The sequence below is a fragment of the Oncorhynchus tshawytscha genome, linkage group LG10, assembly GCF_018296145.1.
Source record: "Oncorhynchus tshawytscha isolate Ot180627B linkage group LG10, Otsh_v2.0, whole genome shotgun sequence".
NCBI classification, from domain to species: Eukaryota; Metazoa; Chordata; class Actinopteri; order Salmoniformes; family Salmonidae; genus Oncorhynchus; species Oncorhynchus tshawytscha.
In genome coordinates, this window is record NC_056438.1 from 11,717,740 (window position 1) to 11,737,876 (window position 20,137).

The following is a 20,137-nucleotide window of genomic DNA, read 5'->3' on the forward strand; positions in this document are numbered from 1 at the left end:
TCTCGCCCTCTCTCTCTCGCTGTCGATTCCCTCGCGTTCTCTCTCGCCCTCTCTCTCTCGCTGTCGATTCCCTCGCGTTCTCTCTCGCCCTCTCTCTCTCGCTGTCGATTCCCTCGCGTTCTCTCTCGCCCTCTCTCTCTCGCTGTCGATTCCCTCGCGTTCTCTCTCGCTCTGTCTCTCTCGCTGTCGATTCCCTCGCGTTCTCTCTCGCCCTCTCTCTCTCGCTGTCGATTCCCTCGCGTTCTCTCTCGCCCTCTCTCTCTCGCTGTCGATTCCCTCGCGTTCTCTCTCGCCCTCTCTCTCTCGCTGTCGATTCCCTCGCGTTCTCTCTCGCCCTCTCTCTCTCGCTGTCGATTCCCTCGCGTTCTCTCTCGCTCTGTCTCTCTCACTGTCTCTCTCGCTGTCGATTCCCTCGCGTTCTCTCTCACCCTCTCTCTCTCGCTGTCAATTCCCTCGCGTTCTCTCTCGCCCTCTCTCTCTCGCTGTCGATTCCCTCGCGTTCTCTCTCGCTCTGTCTCTCTCGCTGTCGATTCCCTCGCGTTCTCTCTCGATCTGTCTCTCTCTCAATTTTTTTTCTCTCAATTCAATTCAAAAAGGTCTTTATTGACATGGGAAACATATTGTTTACAAATTGCCAAAGTAAAATGATAATAAACAAAAGTGATGTAAACAACAACAAAATATTACACTCACAAAAGTAAAAAAATATATATAGAGAGACATTTTAAATGTCATATAATGTCTATATACAGTGTTGTAATGATGTGCAAATAGTTAAAGTACAAAAGGGAAAATAAATAAATTAATTTTTTAAATTTAGTTGTATTTACAGTGGTGTTTGTTCTTCACTGGTTGACCTTTTCTTGTGGCAACAGGTCACAAATCTTGCTGCTGTGATGGCACACTGGGGTATTTCACCCAGTAGATATGAGAGTTTATCAAAATGTAATTTGTTTTCAAATTCTTTGTGGATCTGTGTAATCTGAGGGAAATATGTGTCTCTAATATGGTCATACATTTGACAGGAAGTGCAGCTCAGTTTCCACCTCATTTTGTGGGCAGTGAGCACATAGCCTGTCTTCTCTTGAGAGCCATGTCTGCCTATGGCGGCTCTTCTCAATAGCAAGGCTATGCTCACTGAGTCTGTACATAGTCAAAGCTTTCCTTAAGTTTGGGTCAATCACAGTGGTCAGGTATTCTGCCACTGTGTTCTCTCTGTTTAGGGCCAAATAGAATTGTAGTTTACAGGTATTCTTCCACTGTGTTCTCTCTGTTTAGGGCCAAATAGAATTGTAGTTTACAGGTATTCTTCCACTGTGTTCTCTCTGTTTAGGGCCAAATAGAATTGTAGTTTACAGGTATTCTTCCACTGTGTTCTCTCTGTTTAGGGCCAAATAGAATTGTAGTTTACAGGTATTCTTCCACTGTGTTCTCTCTGTTTAGGGCCAAATAGAATTGTAGTTTGCAGGTATTCTTCCACTGTGTTCTCTCTGTTTAGGGCCAAATAGAATTGTAGTTTACAGGTATTCTTCCACTGTGTTCTCTCTGTTTAGGGCCAAATAGAATTGTAGTTTGCAGGTATTCTTCCACTGTGTTCTCTCTGTTTAGGGCCAAATAGAATTGTAGTTTACAGGTATTCTGCCACTGTGTTCTCTCTGTTTAGGGCCAAATAGAATTGTAGTTTACAGGTATTCTTCCACTGTGTTCTCTCTGTTTAGGGCCAAATAGAATTGTAGTTTACAGGTATTCTGCCACTGTGTTCTCTCTGTTTAGGGCCAAATAGAATTGTAGTTTACAGGTATTCTTCCACTGTGTTCTCTCTGTTTAGGGCCAAATAGAATTGTAGTTTGCAGGTATTCTGCCACTGTGTTCTCTCTGTTTAGGGCCAAATAGAATTGTAGTTTACAGGTATTCTGCCACTGTGTTCTCTCTGTTTAGGGCCAAATAGAATTGTAGTTTACAGGTATTCTGCCACTGTGTTCTCTCTCATGTGGTTATGCATTCTGAATTGTAACAGCAAAGACGTCAGGTCCTGAAACATGATATTCAAGACAACAAAGACCAAGGTTGTGAAGGTTGATTATTCATTGGTTGGAGAAGAGTAGCATCACTATGTTGTTATGCAAATACACTCCCTATCATCATGTTGTTATGTAAAGGAGCTGTGATACATTGGTTTATTGACCTATTCTGTTTCCTCATTTGCATATCTGCTCTTCCTGAGGAAGTACATCATTGATGCGTTTTGCATTTTGATAAAACCCCTGAGTCTGGGAAACTACCGCAAGCACACACACAGACACACAGACAGACAGACACACACAGAGACAGACACACACAGAGACAGACGGACAAACACACACACACACACACACACACACATACACACACACACACACACACACACACACCCTCAGTGTAGATCGACAACCTGACAACATAATGTGTTTCATATAGATTAAAATGATCTTCATCCCTGGCCCAACAGTGTCCACATTATGTCTCTCTCATTCCTTCTATCTTTCTGTTTCTTTCTGTCTCTTTTCTCTCTCTCCCTCTCTCTCCCTCTCTCTCTTTCTCTCTCTCTCTCTCTCTCTCTCCCTCTCTCTTTATTTCTCCCTCTCTCTCTCTCTCTCTCTCTCTCTCTCTCTCTTTATCTCTCTCTCTTTCTTTCTCTCTCTCTTTCTCTCTCTCTTTCTCTCTCTCTCTCAATTCAATTCAATTCAAGGGCTTTATTGGCATGGGAAACATGTGTTAACATTGCCAAAGCAAGTGAGGTAGACAACATACAAAGTGAATATATAAAGTGAAAAACAACAAAAATTAACAGTAAACATTACACATACAGAAGTTTCAAAACAGTAAAGACATTACAAATGTCATATTATATATATATACAGTGTTTTAACAATGTACAAATGGTTAAAGGACACAAGATAAAATAAATAAGCATAAATATGGGTGTATTTACAATGGTGTTTGTTCTTCACTGGTTGCCCTTTTCTCGTGGCAACAAGTCACAAATCTTGCTGCTGTGATGGCACACTGTGGAATTTCACCCAGTAGATATGGGAGTTTTTCAAAATTGGATTTGTTTTCGAATTCTTTGTGGATCTGTGTAATCTGAGGGAAATATGTCTCTCTAATATGGTCATACATTGGGCAGGAGGTTAGGAAGTGCAGCTCAGTTTCCACCTCATTTTGTGGGCAGTGAGCACATAGCCTGTCTTCTCTTGAGAGCCATGTCTGCCTACGGCGGCCTTTCTCAATAGCAAGGCTATGCTCACTGAGTCTGTACATAGTCAAGGCTTTCCTTAATTTTGGGTCAGTCACAGTGGTCAGGTATTCTGCCGCTGTGTACTCTCTGTGTAGGGCCAAATAGCATTCTAGTTTGCTCTGTTTTTTTGTTAATTCTTTCCAATGTGTTAAGTAGTTATCTTTTTGTTTTCTCATGATTTGGTTGGGTCTAATTGTGCTGCTGTCCTGGGGCTCTGTAGTGTGTGTTTGTGTTTGTGAACAGAGCCCCAGGACCAGCTTGCTTAGGGGACTCTTCTCCAGGTTCATCTCTCTGTAGGTGATGGCTTTGTTATGGAAGGTTTGGGAATTGCTTCCTTTTAGGTGGTTGTAGAATTTAACTGCTCTTTTCTGGATTTTGATAATTAGTGGGTATCGGCCTAATTCTGCTCTACATGCATTATTTGGTGTTCTACGTTGTACACGGAGGATATTTTTGCAGAATTCTGCGTGCAGAGTCTCAATTTGGTGTTTGTCCCATTTTGTGAAGTCTTGGTTGGTGAGCGGACCCCAGACCTCACAACCATAAAGGGCAATGGGCTCTATGACTGATTCAAGTATTTTTAGCCAAATCCTAATTGGTATGTTGAAATTTATGTTTCTTTTGATGGCATAGAATGCCCTTCTTGCCTTGTCTCTCAGATCGTTCACAGCTTTGTGGAAGTTACCTGTGGTGCTGATGTTTAGGCCAAGGTATGTATAGTTTTTTGTGTGCTCTAGGGCAACAGTGTCTAGATGGAATTTGTATTTGTGGTCCTGGTGACTGGACCTTTTTTGGAACACCATTATTTTGGTCTTACTGAGATTTACTCTCTCTCTCTCTTTCTCTCTCCCGCTCTATCACTTTCTTTCTCTCTCCCTCTCTCAATCGTTCTTTCTCTCGCTCTCGCTCTCTCCCTCTCTCTCTCTCTTTCTCTCCCTCTCTCTCTCCCTCTCTCTATTTCTTTCTCCCTCTCTCTCTCTCTCTCTCTCTCTCTCTCCCTCTCTTTATCTCCCTCTCTCTCTTTCTTTCTCTCTCTCTCTCTTTCTCTCTCTTTCTCTCTCTCTCTCTCTCTCTCCCTTTCTCCCTCTCTCCCTCCCTCCAACCCCCTGACAATGCAAGCATACATGGATCAACATTACATTCAGACAAGTGAACACACACACACACACAGAGACACACACACACATACACACACTCACACACACAGAGACACACACCAGACACACACAGAGACACACACCCTAACAGGCCTCCCTCCTCTTATCTAAACCAGGCTAACAGGAGGCTAACCCTCCTGGCCAGATGGCAGATGTATCACTGACTGTCTACACTTAATGTCACTGATAACACACTGTGGGGGGTCCTGTGTTTGCTGTTTTGTATGGACACAGAGAGAATACATGTTTAGATAAATGATAGTTTCTGTGTGTTTTGACTTTGTGTGTGTTGTGAGTCATGATTTAATTGTGTGTATATGTGAATGTATCTATGATTCATTTGACCCAGTTTTTTCCTCCCCCGACCCTCAATCCCTCCCCCGCCCCTCAATCCCTCCTCCCGTCCCACAATCCCTCCTCCCATCCCTCAATCCCTCCCCCCGACCCTCAACCCCTCCTCCTGTCCCTCAATCCCTCTTCCTGTCCCTCAGCCCTCCCCCGACCCTCAATCCCTCCTCCTGTCCCTCAATCCTCTTCCTGTCCCTCAATCCCTCCTCCTGTCCCTCAATCCCTCTTCCTGTCCCTCACCTGTCCCTCCTCCTGTCCCTCAATCCCTCCTTCCGTCCCTCACCCAACCCCTCACTCCCCCGACCCTCAATCCCTCCCCCGTCCTCAAACCCTCCCTTATCCCTCAACCCCAGCCCCTCACCTGTCCCTCAATCCCTCCCCCCGACCCTCAATCCCTCCCCCCCCGACCCTCAATCCCTCCCCCAACCCACAATCACTCCCCCCGACCCTCAATCCCTCCCCCGTCCCTCAAACCCTCCCTTATCCCTCAATCCCTTTTCCCTTCCTCAATCCCCCCAGTCCCTCAATCCCTTCCACCCTCAATCCTGTCCCCAGCTTCCAGTCCCTCTCCCTCTTCCAGTCCCTCAATCCTCTTCCTCCCATCCCTTCAACTCCTCAATCCCCTTCCAGTCCTCAATCAAATCAAATCCCTCCTCCCTCAATCAGCTGATATCTCAAATACAGAAATCCTAAAACCCTCAAACAGCCTGCCTCACGGTGGCTAGGAAAACTCCCTCAAAATAGGAAGAAACCTTTTCAGTCCTCCCTCAATCAGAACCCAAGATTTCCTTCCCTCAATCCCTCTTCCAGTCCCTCAAGTTGAAACCCTGGCCTTCCAGGTCCCTCAAGTCCTGGGGCTTCCTCCAGTCCCTCAATGGCCAGGTCTTCCAGTCCTCAAGTCCCTCAGGTCTTCCAGGCCCTCAATCCTTCCTCCAGTCCCTCAATCCCTCTTCCAGTCCCTCAATCCCTCTTCCAGTCCCTCAATCCCTTTTCCCTTCCCTCAAACCCTCCTCCCTTCCCTCAAACCCTCCTCCCTTCCCTCCCCTTTGTTGTTTACAGGGAATCTGAAGAATGTGGTTTAAGAGCGGCGTCTCGGTCTCATGTTTCCAATCAGGTCCTCCTGGGGTAATGAACACACACAGACATCGGGCCAGGCTAATGAAGACAGTATGTTGGAGCTGTGTGTGTGTGGAGAGGAGAGATGTTGGAAAACAATGTTTCCAGGGGGATGTTTTAATGTGGGGGACTGACGAAGGTATTCTGCTAATGTTGCCTGTTTGGTGTTTGCTGGTCTGTTTCTCTTTCAGTCTGTGATCTTTTTTTAAACTTTGGGGAGGTGGGGGGGTGGTAATATTACACTGAAAGATGTACAGAGAAAATGGTGTTGACAGAGAGGGCTGCCGTGCTTCTAGCTCTTAGGAAACTTTGCAGTATTTCGTTTTTTTAATGTATTATTTCTTACATTATTAGGCCAGGAAAAAAATTGTGTACAAGCATTTTGTTACACCCGCAATAACCTCTGCTAAACACGTGCATGTGACCAATGAAATTTGGTTTGATTTGATTTGATATAAAGGCCTGGGAAACATGTAGGGTGGGGATATGTTGCATATTATTTGTGTTAAACGGGTAAAGCAGACATGATGGGGGCTTGTGTTACCCCACTGGGTTTTGCCCCAGCACTACACAGCTGATTGATATAACTCATCAAACTTTGATTATTCGAATCAGCTGTGTAGTGCTGGGGCAAAAACCAAAACTTGCAACCAGGAGGGGCCCAAGGACCGAGTCTAAGAAACCCTGCTCTATGGTAACATGTTAACACCCCTGGATAGATACAAAACATACTAGATCTTGGGGGGAGTTTCACAAAAATATAAAGATCATCCTCAGCATAAAGATCATCCTCAGCATAAAGATCATCCTCAGCATAAAGATCATCCTCCACATAAAGATCATCCTCAGCATAAAGATCATCCACAGCATAAAGATCATCCTCAGCATAAAGATCATCCTCAGAGTTAAAGATCATCCTCAGAGTTAAAGATCATCCTCAGAGTTAAAGATCGTCCTCAGCATAAAGATCATCCTCAGCATAAAGATCATCCTCAGCATAAAGATCATCCTCAGCATAAAGATCATCCTCAGCATAAAGATCATCCTCCACATAAAGATCATCCCCATATTAAAGATCATCCTCAGCATAAAGATCATCCTCAGCATAAAGATCATCCTCAGCATAAAGATCATCCTCAGCATAAAGATCATCCTCAGAGTTAAAGATCGTCCTCAGCATAAAGATCATCCTCAGAGTTAAAGATCGTCCTCAGCATAAAGATCATCTTCATCATAAAGATCATCCTCAGAGTTAAAGATCGTCCTCAGCATAAAGATCATCTTCATCATAAAGATCATCCTCAGAGTTAAAGATCATCCTCAGCATAAAGATCATCCCCATATGGTGCCTTTAAAGGTCATCCTCAGCATAAAGATCATCCTCAGAGTTAAAGATCATCCTCAGCATAAAGGTCATCCTCAGCATAAAGATCATCCTCACTATAAAGATCATCCTCAGAGTTAAAGATCGTCCTCAGCATAAAGATCATCCTCGGCACAAAAATCATCCTCATCATAAAGATCATCCTCAGAGTTAAAGATCATCCTCAGAGTTAAAGATCATCCCCATATTAAAGATCATCCTCAGCATAAAGGTCATCCTCAGCATAAAGATCATCCTCAGAGTTAAAGATCATCCTCAGAGTTAAAGATCATCCCCATATTAAAGATCATCCTCAGCATAAAGATCATCCTCACTATAAAGATCATCCTCAGATTTAAAGATCATCATCAGTCCATACATAGCAGGGGTATCAAACTACTGTGATTCTACCAACTGAGCTACAAATCTGTTATGATCTTGGTGCTAAACATGATCTTTACTACTGCAGTGTCAGATGAAGAGCATTCCTAGCATTTTCATATATTGCTTAAGACGATGTGTCAATGATACGGTCTCCTATCTAATGAAATGTTTCAAGTGTGTATTCTGTCCTGTTCCTATTCTAACTGCATGTTGAAATTCAACTGGAAGTACTGTAGGAGTGTAAAATTGTTTTGTGTCATTTTACTTTTGGTTTCACAGAAGTATAACTTTAACTTTTTTTTTTACAGTTCACTTTTGCCTTTTAAATGGTGTAAATAACATGTTTTATTATAAAATGCAATCTGTATTATTATAAAATGCAATCTGTATTATTATAAAATGCAATCTGTGTTATTATAAAATACAATCTGTGTTATATGGTGTAAGTAACAGGTTTTATTATAAAATAGAAATCTGTATCTGAGTATGTTGATGTTAAATAGTCTTCTTTTTTTGGTTCTTATTTTTCTCAACGTGAGCTTCAATAACATCCTAAGAGAAAACTGGCACCAAACTGACATCTGTGCTCCAAATGGCACCCCTTTCCATCTAGTGCACTACTTTTGACCAGAGCCCTATGGGGAGTGCACTACTTTAGACCAGAGCCCTATGGTTAGTGCACTACTTTAGACCAGAGCCCTATGGGGAGTGCACTACTTTAGACCAGAGCCCTATGGGTAGTGCACTACTTCAGACCAGAGCCCTATGGGTAGTGCACTACTTTAGACCAGAGCCCTATGGGTAGTGCACTACTTTAGACCAGAGCCCTATGGGTAGTGCACTACTTTAGACCAGAGCCCTATGGGTAGTGCCCTACTATGGTTAGTGCACTCAGACCAGAGCCCTATGGGTAGTGCACTACTTTAGACCAGAGCCCTATGGGTAGTGCACTACTTTAGACCAGAGCCCTATGGGTAGTGCACTTTAGACCAGAGCCCTATGGGGGTAGTGCCCCCTATGGGTAGTCCTACTTTAGACCAGGGCCCTATGGGTAGTGCACTAGAAAGGGAATAGGGTGCAGTTTGAGATGTAGACTAGGACTGGTGAATCAAAGTGGTTTCCATGTGTGCAACAGAAGTTGTAAAGTTCTGTCTGTGATCTTTATGGATTTAATTGAAACACCATGGCCAGGACACACACACACCCACTCACACTACGGATGCCGTGGTCAGTCTTGTGGTTTCCCTCAGAGTGAATGTGAAACGAGGGAAAGTCATTAGTGTGTTTATGGGTGAATAGGAAAGACGAAACTGATTGAAACGCTCTCTCTTAAACGGCTGTTGCACAAAGAGCCTAGAAAATGAATGAACATGAGAGAAGTGTGGTTCCTTATTCCTCCCCCAAACACCCCTTAAGGAGATCAAAATAAGACAACTTCAGGGGGCCAGATTCACAAGATATTTTAGGAGAACCTTTTAAATAACTGTTTCCTTAATTTTTTTCTATTTTTAGCGAAACTTCTTGAGAACTTCTCAAATTTCTTCTTTTAGGAGAACCTTCTTAAAGCATAGTTAGCAATGTCTTGTGCCATGCCATCCAAAAAAACAAGTTAATCAACCCACTTCAATGAATATTTACTCTAAAGAAACTCTCAGAGCCTATATAACGTTTCCTCTCCTCCCCTGCCTGAAATCAAACTCCCATCTCTCTATGTTCTCCATTCATGCTGTTGAATAGCACACCTGCCTGCTCTGTCCCGTGTGGCGACTGGACTGACTCCGTCAGGACTTCCCAACGACATTTTATGCAAAACATCATGTTTCCCTCCAGAGTGGCATGGCATCATTATTTGAATAGGACATCAGTTGACGTTTTAGATAAATTATCAAATGAGATAAAAGTTCGGTACAATGTCTATTATGTTATCAACTTATATTTGCTTAAAGCTATACTTCTATGGGAGGCTTGCTAAAATGATCCCACAGCAGACTCATTGAAAACTTCAAGGTGACGTTAATGTGCGCTTACTTCGGTCGTTCTGTGTGTTTACCCATTTTGCCTAGTTTTACGTTAGAGGGGTACTTGAAAACCGTTCATCTCATTTGCATACTGTTTTCCCACGGGGGGAGACTCCACGAACTTCCATACATCACGCTTGAGCCTCATCTACATGTTTAACTGTCTCCGCGCGCCAACGGGACTAAAGACAGATGCTCGTGAGCCTTTAACTCAAACGGAATTAAGGCGCGTGCCGTTCTAAAATAATATTGGCTTCACCTGTTCTGTTCTTTTCTCTCTTTGACTATATTGAGACGTAGGTATATTGTTTCGAATGAATTAACGAAAATATGATATTTATTTAGGTTAAAACGGATGAAAAAAATGCTGAGACGATAACCTCGAGGCTTGGGAAATGTTTAGGTCTCTATCTCCTATCGTTGTTTTATTTTAGCAAATAATTTGGAGTTATTTGACCTTTAGCCAGTTGTAACAGATGACCTTTTAGATATGAAATAGGCCTACCCTAATGATGAGACGTTAGCATAGCGGTCTCTCCAGGTGGGCTACGCTAGGCTAAGGCCACTTGTATGTGCGCGGATGCGTGCGTGCGTGTTGGATCATATCCACACGGTTTTCTATTTGGTTCCTCCTGTGAACATTGTTTTTCTCGTGAAAATAAATCAACAGTTATTGTTTCAAGACCATTAAAGATTGTTGAGGCTGTGCGTTCTCTCGTGAATGATAATCAGTGAGTTGTCTGTTTGGAGTAGAATAGAATAGACAATAATAGGATTTGATCTGTGATTGTAGAGACAAGCGCTCGTTCTGAGAATAGAAAACATCTGCCTCCGTAGAGCGCTTTCATGACCGAAACTCCGGAAACTGGTTTCCTCCGATACTGGAATGAACCGTTTATTGTGCGATAACCGTGGTGCGTCAGTCCTATTCCTCTACAAATCCACGCCGTGATTTAAATGAGAGAAAATAATACTTTATATTCAGTAACAACCACAGTGAGGGAACTATCCCGGAGTCGGACAGTCTGTTATTTCGCACAGAGCGAGGAGAGACGCAGCACGAGGACAATATTGACTCAAACGTTTACTTTATGACTATAGCTCTCAACAGGAACCGGCGGATTCCTTACTAAATATAGACCACAACAATTGTCAAAGTTTTTGACAACAAACATTTACGGGTGTGGTGTTATCCTGCTGGAGTTGATTTGTACATTTAGACTTTTTTTTAACCATTATTTGCCTTCCTCAAACGGACCTACAGCTGCGTTTTAAAAGTGGCTTTCTAAAGGGTATGTTATTTTACATGTTTAATTGTTCCGTTAACATTTTATGGAAGTTATTCACAATAGTTTGATTTCACAGAGCAATAGGGGAAATTGTCAACTTATTTGCCAAATGCTACCAATTAACTTTTCCCCTAAAATGTTTAGTTTAGCCCTTTTTGTGATTTGCCTCTCGGTTTGAACTGGTGAATTATTTGCATTTTACGCACATCTTGGATGATGATTTCGTAACACAACTCCATAACATGAATCTCTAAAAAGTATGGCTTTTTAGTCAACTAGTCAGCCTATTTTACCAAATGGGCTTTTGGTAGAAAATGGGGCTTTGTCAAAACGTTTGTTACTTTGACAAAGTGGTATTCTGTTGGCTGTAAATGTTTCTGTGCGGTTTTCTCCATCCCATAGCGTTGACTCAATTACTATAAAACAAGTGGCCATGCTCAGCCTCTCCATATGGTCAAGGTGTGTGTGTATATTGAGCGATTCACGTTCTAATTGGCTCGACACGCATGGTAATTGTGTAATTGACACCGCTGTTGTTGGCTAGAAGCAGAGGGGTTCCATGCTCATTTTCAGGTCCGGACCACGTCTGCAGGGAGGCGGATGTGATTAATGTAATCAAGTAACTTCTATTGACATGATTGACATGGTGTGATTAGTTTATAGGCTAAATAAACCACTCATACGAGTTGAATAGCCTACCTTTGTCTGTCAACAGTTTGATGTATTGGCACCAGGTTAAAATACTGTTTAGTGAACGAAACCTTCCACTTCATTAGGATTTGTTCAATACAAAACTCATTCTTCCTCGAGGTAATCATTGATATGAGAAGGATGCATTTTAAAGTATTCGAATGCTGTCCATGGTCTCCTTTTTAAGGGAGAATGCATTTACAGTTTGACAGTTGCTTCCACACGATTTGAGACTCCGGCTACTTTTCTAGAGACTCGACACACACACGCAAAACGTCACACCTCTTGCAAAACCAAACACTAAATTCTAAACTATTTTGACTTCTCAAAATGGTGTTTTTGCATCAACTCCACACGCACACACCAACAAATGATTAGCTCTTATACACGCCAACTACACAGGGACGTGACAAATGTAAAACACTCCTATCTTGTGTCTTTTGCATGTTCCGTGTGCAGTGGCGTCCACGGCAGCTTGTCATAGCACTCACACGTACATATATGCGCACAAACATATGCAGTATGTACAAATATTCAGTATATATTTACACTAAACAGAAATGCAAGGGGAGGAAATAAAATGTTTCTTTCACAACATTTTCATCCAGATTTCAGGATGAACACATACGACAAATACAGTAGATTAATAAATAAATAGGCTTGTCTTCATCCCCCTATTCCTGTAACTCTCTCTCCTTTAATTGGCCTCCATTGTTGCCCAAACCAAGGAAGCCAACCTGAAGCCTATTTATAGTGCTCAAGCTCTGATTTTCTAAGTGAAGAAATCAGCTATAAGTGTCAGCACTGGGTGTCAGCACACACGTCAGCACTGGGTGTCGGTAATCGGTAAAATGAGTGTGGCATTTTGAACCGCAGTGTTTTCCAAAAGGACGAGACCTGTTCGAATGATGTGTCTAATGTAGAGAACTGTGTTTAGTGTTTTGCAAAACGTTTTTACAATTTGCAAACTGAGTGTAAAGCAGATAATGTGCTTGTAGTTTTGGTCTGAAGATGAGGTTAATGAGGTTTCACTGAGTGCCTCAACTACCACTTTTAGTGTGTGAGTGAGATTCTCAACTACCACTTTTAGTGTGTGAGTGAGATTCTCAACTACCACTTTTAGAGTGTGTGTGAGTGAGATTCTCAACTACCACTTTTAGAGTGTGTGTGAGTGAGATTCTCAACTACCACTTTTAGTGTGTGTGAGTGAGATTCTCAACTACCACTTTTAGTGTGTGTGAGTGAGATTCTCAACTACCACTTTTAGTGTGTGAGTGAGATTCTCAACTACCACTTTTAGTGTGTGTGTGAGATTCTCAACTACCACTTTTAGTGTGTGTGAGATTCTCAACTACCACTTTTAGTGTGTGTGTGTGAGATTCTCAACTACCACTTTTAGTTTAGATTCTCAACTACCACTTTTGTGTGTGTGTGAGATTCTCAACTACCACTTTTAGTGTGTGAGTGAGATTCTCAACTACCACTTTTAGTGTGTGAGTGAGATTCTCAACTACCACTTTTAGTGTGTGAGTGAGATTCTCAACTACCACTACCACTTTTAGTGTGTGTGAGTGAGATTCTCAACTACCACTTTTAGTGTGTGTGAGTGAGATTCTCAACTACCACTTTTAGTGTGTGTGAGTGAGATTCTCAACTACCACTTTTAGTGTGTGTGAGTGAGATTCTCAACTACCACTTTTAGTGTGTGTGAGTGAGATTCTCAACTACCACTTTTAGTGTGTGTGAGTGAGATTCTCAACTACCACTTTTAGTGTGTGTGAGTGAGATTCTCAACTACCACTTTTAGTGTGTGTGAGTGAGATTCTCAACTACCACTTTTAGTGTGTGTGAGTGAGATTCTCAACTACCACTTTTAGTGTGTGTGAGTGAGATTCTCAACTACCACTTTTAGTGTGTGTGAGTGAGATTCTCAACTACCACTTTTAGTGTGTGTGAGTGAGATTCTCAACTACCACTTTTAGTGTGTGTGAGTGAGATTCTCAACTACCACTTTTAGTGTGTGAGTGAGATTCTCAACTACCACTTTTAGTGTGTGTGAGTGAGATTCTCAACTACCACTTTTAGTGTGTGTGAGTGAGATTCTCAACTACCACTTTTAGTGTGTGTGAGTGAGATTCTCAACTACCACTTTTAGTGTGGAGTGAGATTCTCAACTACCACTTTTAGTGTGTGTGAGTGAGATTCTCAACTACCACTTTTAGTGTGTGTGAGTGAGATTCTCAACTACCACTTTTAGTGTGTGTGAGTGAGATTCTCAACTACCACTTTTAGTGTGTGTGAGTGAGATTCTCAACTACCACTTTTAGTGTGTGTGAGTGAGATTCTCAACTACCACTTTTAGTGTGTGTGAGTGAGATTCTCAACTACCACTTTTAGTGTGTGTGAGTGAGATTCTCAACTACCACTTTTAGTGTGTGTGTGTGAGATTCTCAACTACCACTTTTAGTGTGAGTAGTGTGTGAGATTCTCAACTACCACTTTTAGTGTGTGAGTGAGATTCTCAACTACCACTTTTAGTGTGTGTGTGAGTGAGATTCTCAACTACCACTTTTAGTGTGTGAGTGAGATTCTCAACTACCACTTTTAGTGTGTGTGTGAGTGAGATTCTCAACTACCACTTTTAGTGTGTGTGTGAGTGAGATTCTCAACTACCACTTTTAGTGTGAGTGAGATTCTCAACTACCACTTTTAGTGTGTGTGAGATTCTCAACTACCACTTTTAGTGTGTGTGAGTGAGATTCTCAACTACCACTTTTAGTGTGTGTGTGAGTGAGATTCTCAACTACCACTTTTAGTGTGTGTGTGAGTGAGATTCTCAACTACCACTTTTAGTGTGAGTGAGATTCTCAACTACCACTTTTAGTGTGTGTGTGATTCTCAACTACCACTTTTAGTGAGATTCTCAACTACCACTTTTTTGTGTGTGAGATTCTCAACTACCACTTTTAGTGTGTGAGTGAGATTCTCAACTACCACTTTTAGTGTGTGTGTGAGATTCTCAACTACCACTTTTAGTGTGTGAGTGAGATTCTCAACTACCACTTTTAGTGTGTGTGTGAGATTCTCAACTACCACTTTTAGTGTGTGTGAGTGAGATTCTCAACTACCACTTTTAGTGTGTGTGTGAGTGAGATTCTCAACTACCACTTTTAGTGTGAGTGAGATTCTCAACTACCACTTTTAGTGTGAGTGAGATTCTCAACTACCACTTTTAGTGTGTGTGTGAGAGTGAGATTCTCAACTACCACTTTTAGTGTGTGTGTGAGATTCTCAACTACCACTTTTAGTGAGATTCTCAACTACCACTTTTAGTGTGTGAGTGAGATTCTCAACTACCACTTTTAGTTTAGTGAGTGTGTGTGAGTGAGATTCTCAACTACCACTTTTGAGTGAGATTCTCAACTACCACTTTTAGTGTGTGAGTGAGATTCTCAACTACCACTTTTAGTAGTGTGTGAGTGAGATTCTCAACTACCACTTTTAGTGTGTAGTGAGATTCTCAACTACCACTTTTAGTGTGTGAGTGAGATTCTCAACTACCACTTTTAGTGTGTGAGTGAGATTCTCAACTACCACTTTTAGTGTGTGTGTGAGTGAGATTCTCAACTACCACTTTTAGTGTGTGTGTGTGAGTGAGATTCTCAACTACCACTTTTAGTGTGTGTGTGTGAGTGAGATTCTCAACTACCACTTTTAGTGTGTGTGGAGTGAGATTCTCAACTACCACTTTTAGTGTGTGTGTGTGAGTGAGATTCTCAACTACCACTTTTAGTGTGTGTGTGAGTGAGATTCTCAACTACCACTTTTAGTGTGTGTGTGTGAGTGAGATTCTCAACTACCACTTTTGTGTGTGTGTGTGTGTGAGTGAGATTCTCAACTACCACTTTTAGTGTGTGTGTGAGTGAGATTCTCAACTACCACTTTTAGTGTGTGTGAGTGAGATTCTCAACTACCACTTTTAGTGTGTGTGAGATTCTCAACTACCACTTTTAGTGTGAGTGAGATTCTCAACTACCACTTTTAGTGTGAGTGAGATTCTCAACTACCACTTTTAGTGTGTGTGAGTGAGATTCTCAGACTCAACTACCACTTTTAGTGTGTGTGAGTGAGATTCTCAACTACCACTTTTAGTGTGTGTGAGTGAGATTCTCAACTACCACTTTTAGTGTGTGTGAGTGAGATTCTCAACTACCACTTTTAGTGTGTGTGAGTGAGATTCTCAACTACCACTTTTAGTGTTTGAGTGAGATTCTCAACTACCACTTTTAGTGTGTGTGAGTGAGATTCTCAACTACCACTTTTAGTTTTAGTGAGATTCTCAACTACCACTTTTAGTGTGTGTGAGTGAGATTCTCAACTACCACTTTTAGTGTTTAGTGAGATTCTCAACTACCACTTTTGTGTGTGTGAGTGAGATTCTCAACTACCACTTTTAGAGTGAGATTCTCAACTACCACTTTTAGAGTGTGTGTGTGTGAGTGAGATTCTCAACTACCACTTTTAGAGTGTGTGTGTGTGAGTGAGATTCTCAACTACCACTTTTAGAGTGTGTGTGTGTGAGTGAGATTCTCAACTACCACTTTTAGAGTGTGTGAGATATGGTAAAATCCTGTAACTATAATAGTCTCTCCTTGCATCATAGAAAAGGAAGAGGGATGTACTTGAACATAGCCCCTTCATAAGGATGTATTGACAGTTTTTAAATCGGGGCCTAATCTCTCTCCTTCCTAAGGATACATTTGAACAGTATTTCAGTCTGCGGTCCTGACAGTAATCAGCCAATGAATAATGAACACAAAGGACTGAAGAACACACAGAGATAAATCCTCAACAGCTGTCAATGGCAGGGCTCATGAGATGCTGGTGTGTTGTCAGTCCAGTGCAGCTGCATGCCTGCCTGTAGCAATTACCCTCTCCATGAATATGGGCTGGGGCAGGAAGGGGTTCAGAGGAGTGTGTCGGGAGGGGGTCTGCAGTGGGATCAACACACACACACGTGTGTGACTCAGTCCTCAAAAGTCCTGTTTTCTTTAACCCTTATTATGAACCGCCAGTCAGTCCACTCTGAGCCTCTATGGTACTTTAGTGTGTATCCAAAATGGCACCATACTCCCTATATAGTGCACTACTTTTGACTGACTGTCATTAGAGGTCAGTGGCAGTGGTTCTGGTCAAAAGGAGGGCACTATATAGGGAATAAGGTGCCATCTCTCTGTGCTGTGACCCACCTAAAGATTGTTTTCTTGTGCACCCCCCACACCCAAATTTAAATGAGAATTTTTTTTTTTTAGCCAGGCAGGGCCATGTCTCCAGTCTCAATCTGCGATTTTGGAATAGGCTACTAGTGGTGACCTAGTGAAGCAGGTGACTTTAAAGCCAAGCAGGCTTATCACTCTAATCTAAACACTATGATGTCATAATATGTTAACAAAATAATCCTGTGTGTTTTCAGTACTCCCTGTCATCTCTTCTGCCTTGTGTGGCGGTGTGTCCCCGTTTGATGTCATCGTAACACTGTTTCTACCTCCTTCTCAGGTGTCCCCAGGTGATGACCTCACTGTTTTCCAGCCCAGCCCACGTCGTCATGAAGGACCGCGAGCCGCCTCCATCCTCCCTCACCCTGCTCCACTACCCTGGGATGACGGTCACCGCCAAGACCCCCGGGGATGACCCCTTTCCCTCCTCCACCTCTCCATCCCTCTCCAAACCACAGCCCTTCTGCCTGCAGACCCTCCAGACCAGCCCTCACCTCCTCGCCAGCATGCAGCTCCAGAAACTCAACTCTCACTACCAGAGTCTGGCTGGAGGCAGTGGTGCCTCAGGGCTCAACTCAGGGCCTCAGAGGGGGTTTGGGGGCTCCACGGCGGGCTCGGCTGGGCAGCTGGTCGGGGGTACCCCTGGAGGTGGCGGAGGTGGGAACCAGAGTTGTGGATCTGGCGGGATCATAGATTCTGACCCAGTGGATGAAGAGGTTCTGATGTCATTGGTCATAGAGCTGGGGTTGGACCGGGCCAATGAGCTGCCTGAACTCTGGCTGGGACAGAATGAGTTTGACTTTATAGCGGACGTACCTGCTGGATGTTGACCGGATAGAGAGATGGAAGGAGGGGATCTGTGCTCTCTTTCATTCTTCTGTTAGTCTCTTGTTTGGATGGACACAGACTCCGACGTCCCTGCCGCATACTAACCTAAACGCACAGAAAGAGAAACTGTCCTTTAGTTTTTTTTGGGGGGGGTCAACCTCTTAGTTTTTCTCTGAAAGAAAAATGATGACCACAAACGGACCCAAAGAGAGCATGCGCTCTTGTTTTTTTCCCCCTCTGTACCACCCTCTCATTTCCTCTCTCAGAAGGACAGAGTGCGGACACGGGGCTGGGGTTTCGTCTTGTGTTTTTCTGTGAGTCTGTGTGTCAGAGAGGATGTCGACTTCAGGGGGAACTTGTGTTTACCTTCATTTATTCCTCGGCATAAAAGGACCCTGAAGTGGCGTTAAGGGTTGTGAACATCCAACGGTTCAACAGAAACCAAGAGGGGACAAAACCCACAGGACCCTATCTATATTTAACAGTAGCGAAAACACTGAGGGATAGAAGAGCCTGGGGCCTGTCTCGTTGTACCTCCCATGGACCTCCTGCACACGCTCACACACACTGACTGAAGGATGGATGGATGGTATTATGTTCCGGTAATGCAGCTGTGAAACAGGAACTTGTTCAGTTACCCTAGGGTTCAGGGGGTTTGATGCGACGCTAGGGAGAGAGAATGCGCGAGAGAGATGAGGGATGTGTACCTGTGTGTGAGAGATTGTATGAGACAGACATGACAGGAGGCCTGTGTAGTCTCCATGGACTCTATGGTATTGTCTATATCTAAATACATTAATGAGTCTCAAAGTCAGTGGTCTTCATGTAACTCTGTAGGAGTCCTGTCTTGTTTCTGCCCGATCTCCCCGTCTCGCTTTCCCTCTGTATGTATTGTAAGCCTCTTGCTCTATGTCAAATGGATGATGTCTGAAGATGTCTCCCTTTTCTTCTCTGTCTTTCTCTCTCCTGTGCTCTGAGCCAAGACACTCCGTCACTACCTACTCTGCTATGTTACTGTCAAAGTAAATGTGTACGTCTCAACTGGCACCCTATTCTCTATATAGTGCACGTATGGCCAGAGCCCTATGGGTCCTGGTCTAAAGTAGTGCACATATGGCCAGAGCCCTATGGGTCCTGGTCTAAAGTAGTGCACTATAAAGGGAATAGGGTGCCATTTGACTCTGTTCCAATCTATTAGTTAATGAGGCTGTAGGATACTGTTAAAGATGGCTGCCTTGTTTTGTTTGTTTTTCTGGGGTGGAATGGGAGCGCTGAAGATGACCTAATGACAAACTGATGATTGAGTCATTGACTGATTTACTTACAGTACCTACATTGTAAAGAGATTTATTTTTATGTCTTGTGCAACTCGTTTTTTAAGACAGAAATTGATGAGAAAGTTTTCCAATTGACTAAGTTCCCAGGTTCCTGGTTTCAGTGAATAGAGTCCTAAGCCTGAATCACATTGCATCAACATGATGTGAAATACCACGTTTTAACACCCAGGACATTGAAGATCACTACTGGGATATACCAACTTGTAATTTCCTGAACAGAAACCATTTGATCCTACTGACTGGCGCAAGAACATTTTACTTTGATTTCGTTTTTGTTTGTTTTTGCTTATTACATTTCACATATTTTTGACTTTTGTTTTAGGATGAGAAACCTCTTGCTATTGACTTTGTAAAAGAAACAAATATCAGATAGTAATTAATCACTTGTATAGTAGATACTGTACTGATTGTATGATCCTTAGTTTCTTAAAATCACACCTTTTTTCAATTGAAGGCTTTCTTTTGTTTAAGAGGTGGACCTAATTTCTTTATTTGTCTCATCTTTGACTTTTGTTTTGCAATTTAAATGACGGAAAGAATATATCCGAGGTTGATTTTATTTTTTTGCATCTCATTTGTATTTCTATGTAAATTACTAGATCATATTTAAATGGTTGTATTTTTGTTCTCTGCATGTTTGGGAAAATAAAGAATACCGAACTGAATATTCTCTCCGTTTCTCATTAGTACTATAGTCTACCATTTAGATTTTTACACAACTTAGTTCACTATCTGTACACAAACACATGATTTCTGTAGTTGAGAACAGTTCACACATGAATGAAAAATGGTTAGTCATAACTTTCTTATAAAATGTCGCCCTCTAGCGTCAACTTTTTCAAAATGCCTCAAAGTTCACTCGTGGAGTCCAATAACAAACGTGAGACTGTAGGCCTACAACAGACAGCATGTGTAACGCCGAAACACTGCAGATAAAGGTGATTTGAAACTGCATACATTTTTAAAGAAACAAGGACCATCATATGAAAACCTTGATTCAGACTGTGTATGTATGTATGTATATATATATATATACACTGTTGCAGGTTTACTG

General features: G+C 42.4%; 1 protein-coding gene across 2 annotated transcripts; it reads left to right on the plus strand.

Annotated features, from left to right (window-relative positions):
* Positions 1-10,507: 10,507 nt before the first annotated feature.
* Positions 10,508-19,748, plus strand: LOC112259725 (cbp/p300-interacting transactivator 1-like). Of its 2 annotated transcripts, XM_042328125.1 has the most exons (3): positions 10,508-10,955; positions 16,955-17,027; positions 17,199-19,748. In XM_042328125.1, the coding sequence occupies exon 3, from the start codon at positions 17,212-17,214 to the stop codon at positions 17,746-17,748; it is 537 nt and encodes a 178-aa protein (XP_042184059.1). In that variant the 5' UTR covers positions 10,508-10,955; positions 16,955-17,027; positions 17,199-17,211; the 3' UTR covers positions 17,749-19,748. The 2 variants fall into 2 exon arrangements, with proteins under 2 accessions (XP_042184059.1, XP_042184058.1); XM_042328124.1 differs by lacking the exon at positions 16,955-17,027 and having other exon boundaries at positions 10,521-10,955.
* Positions 19,749-20,137: the final 389 nt, after the last annotated feature.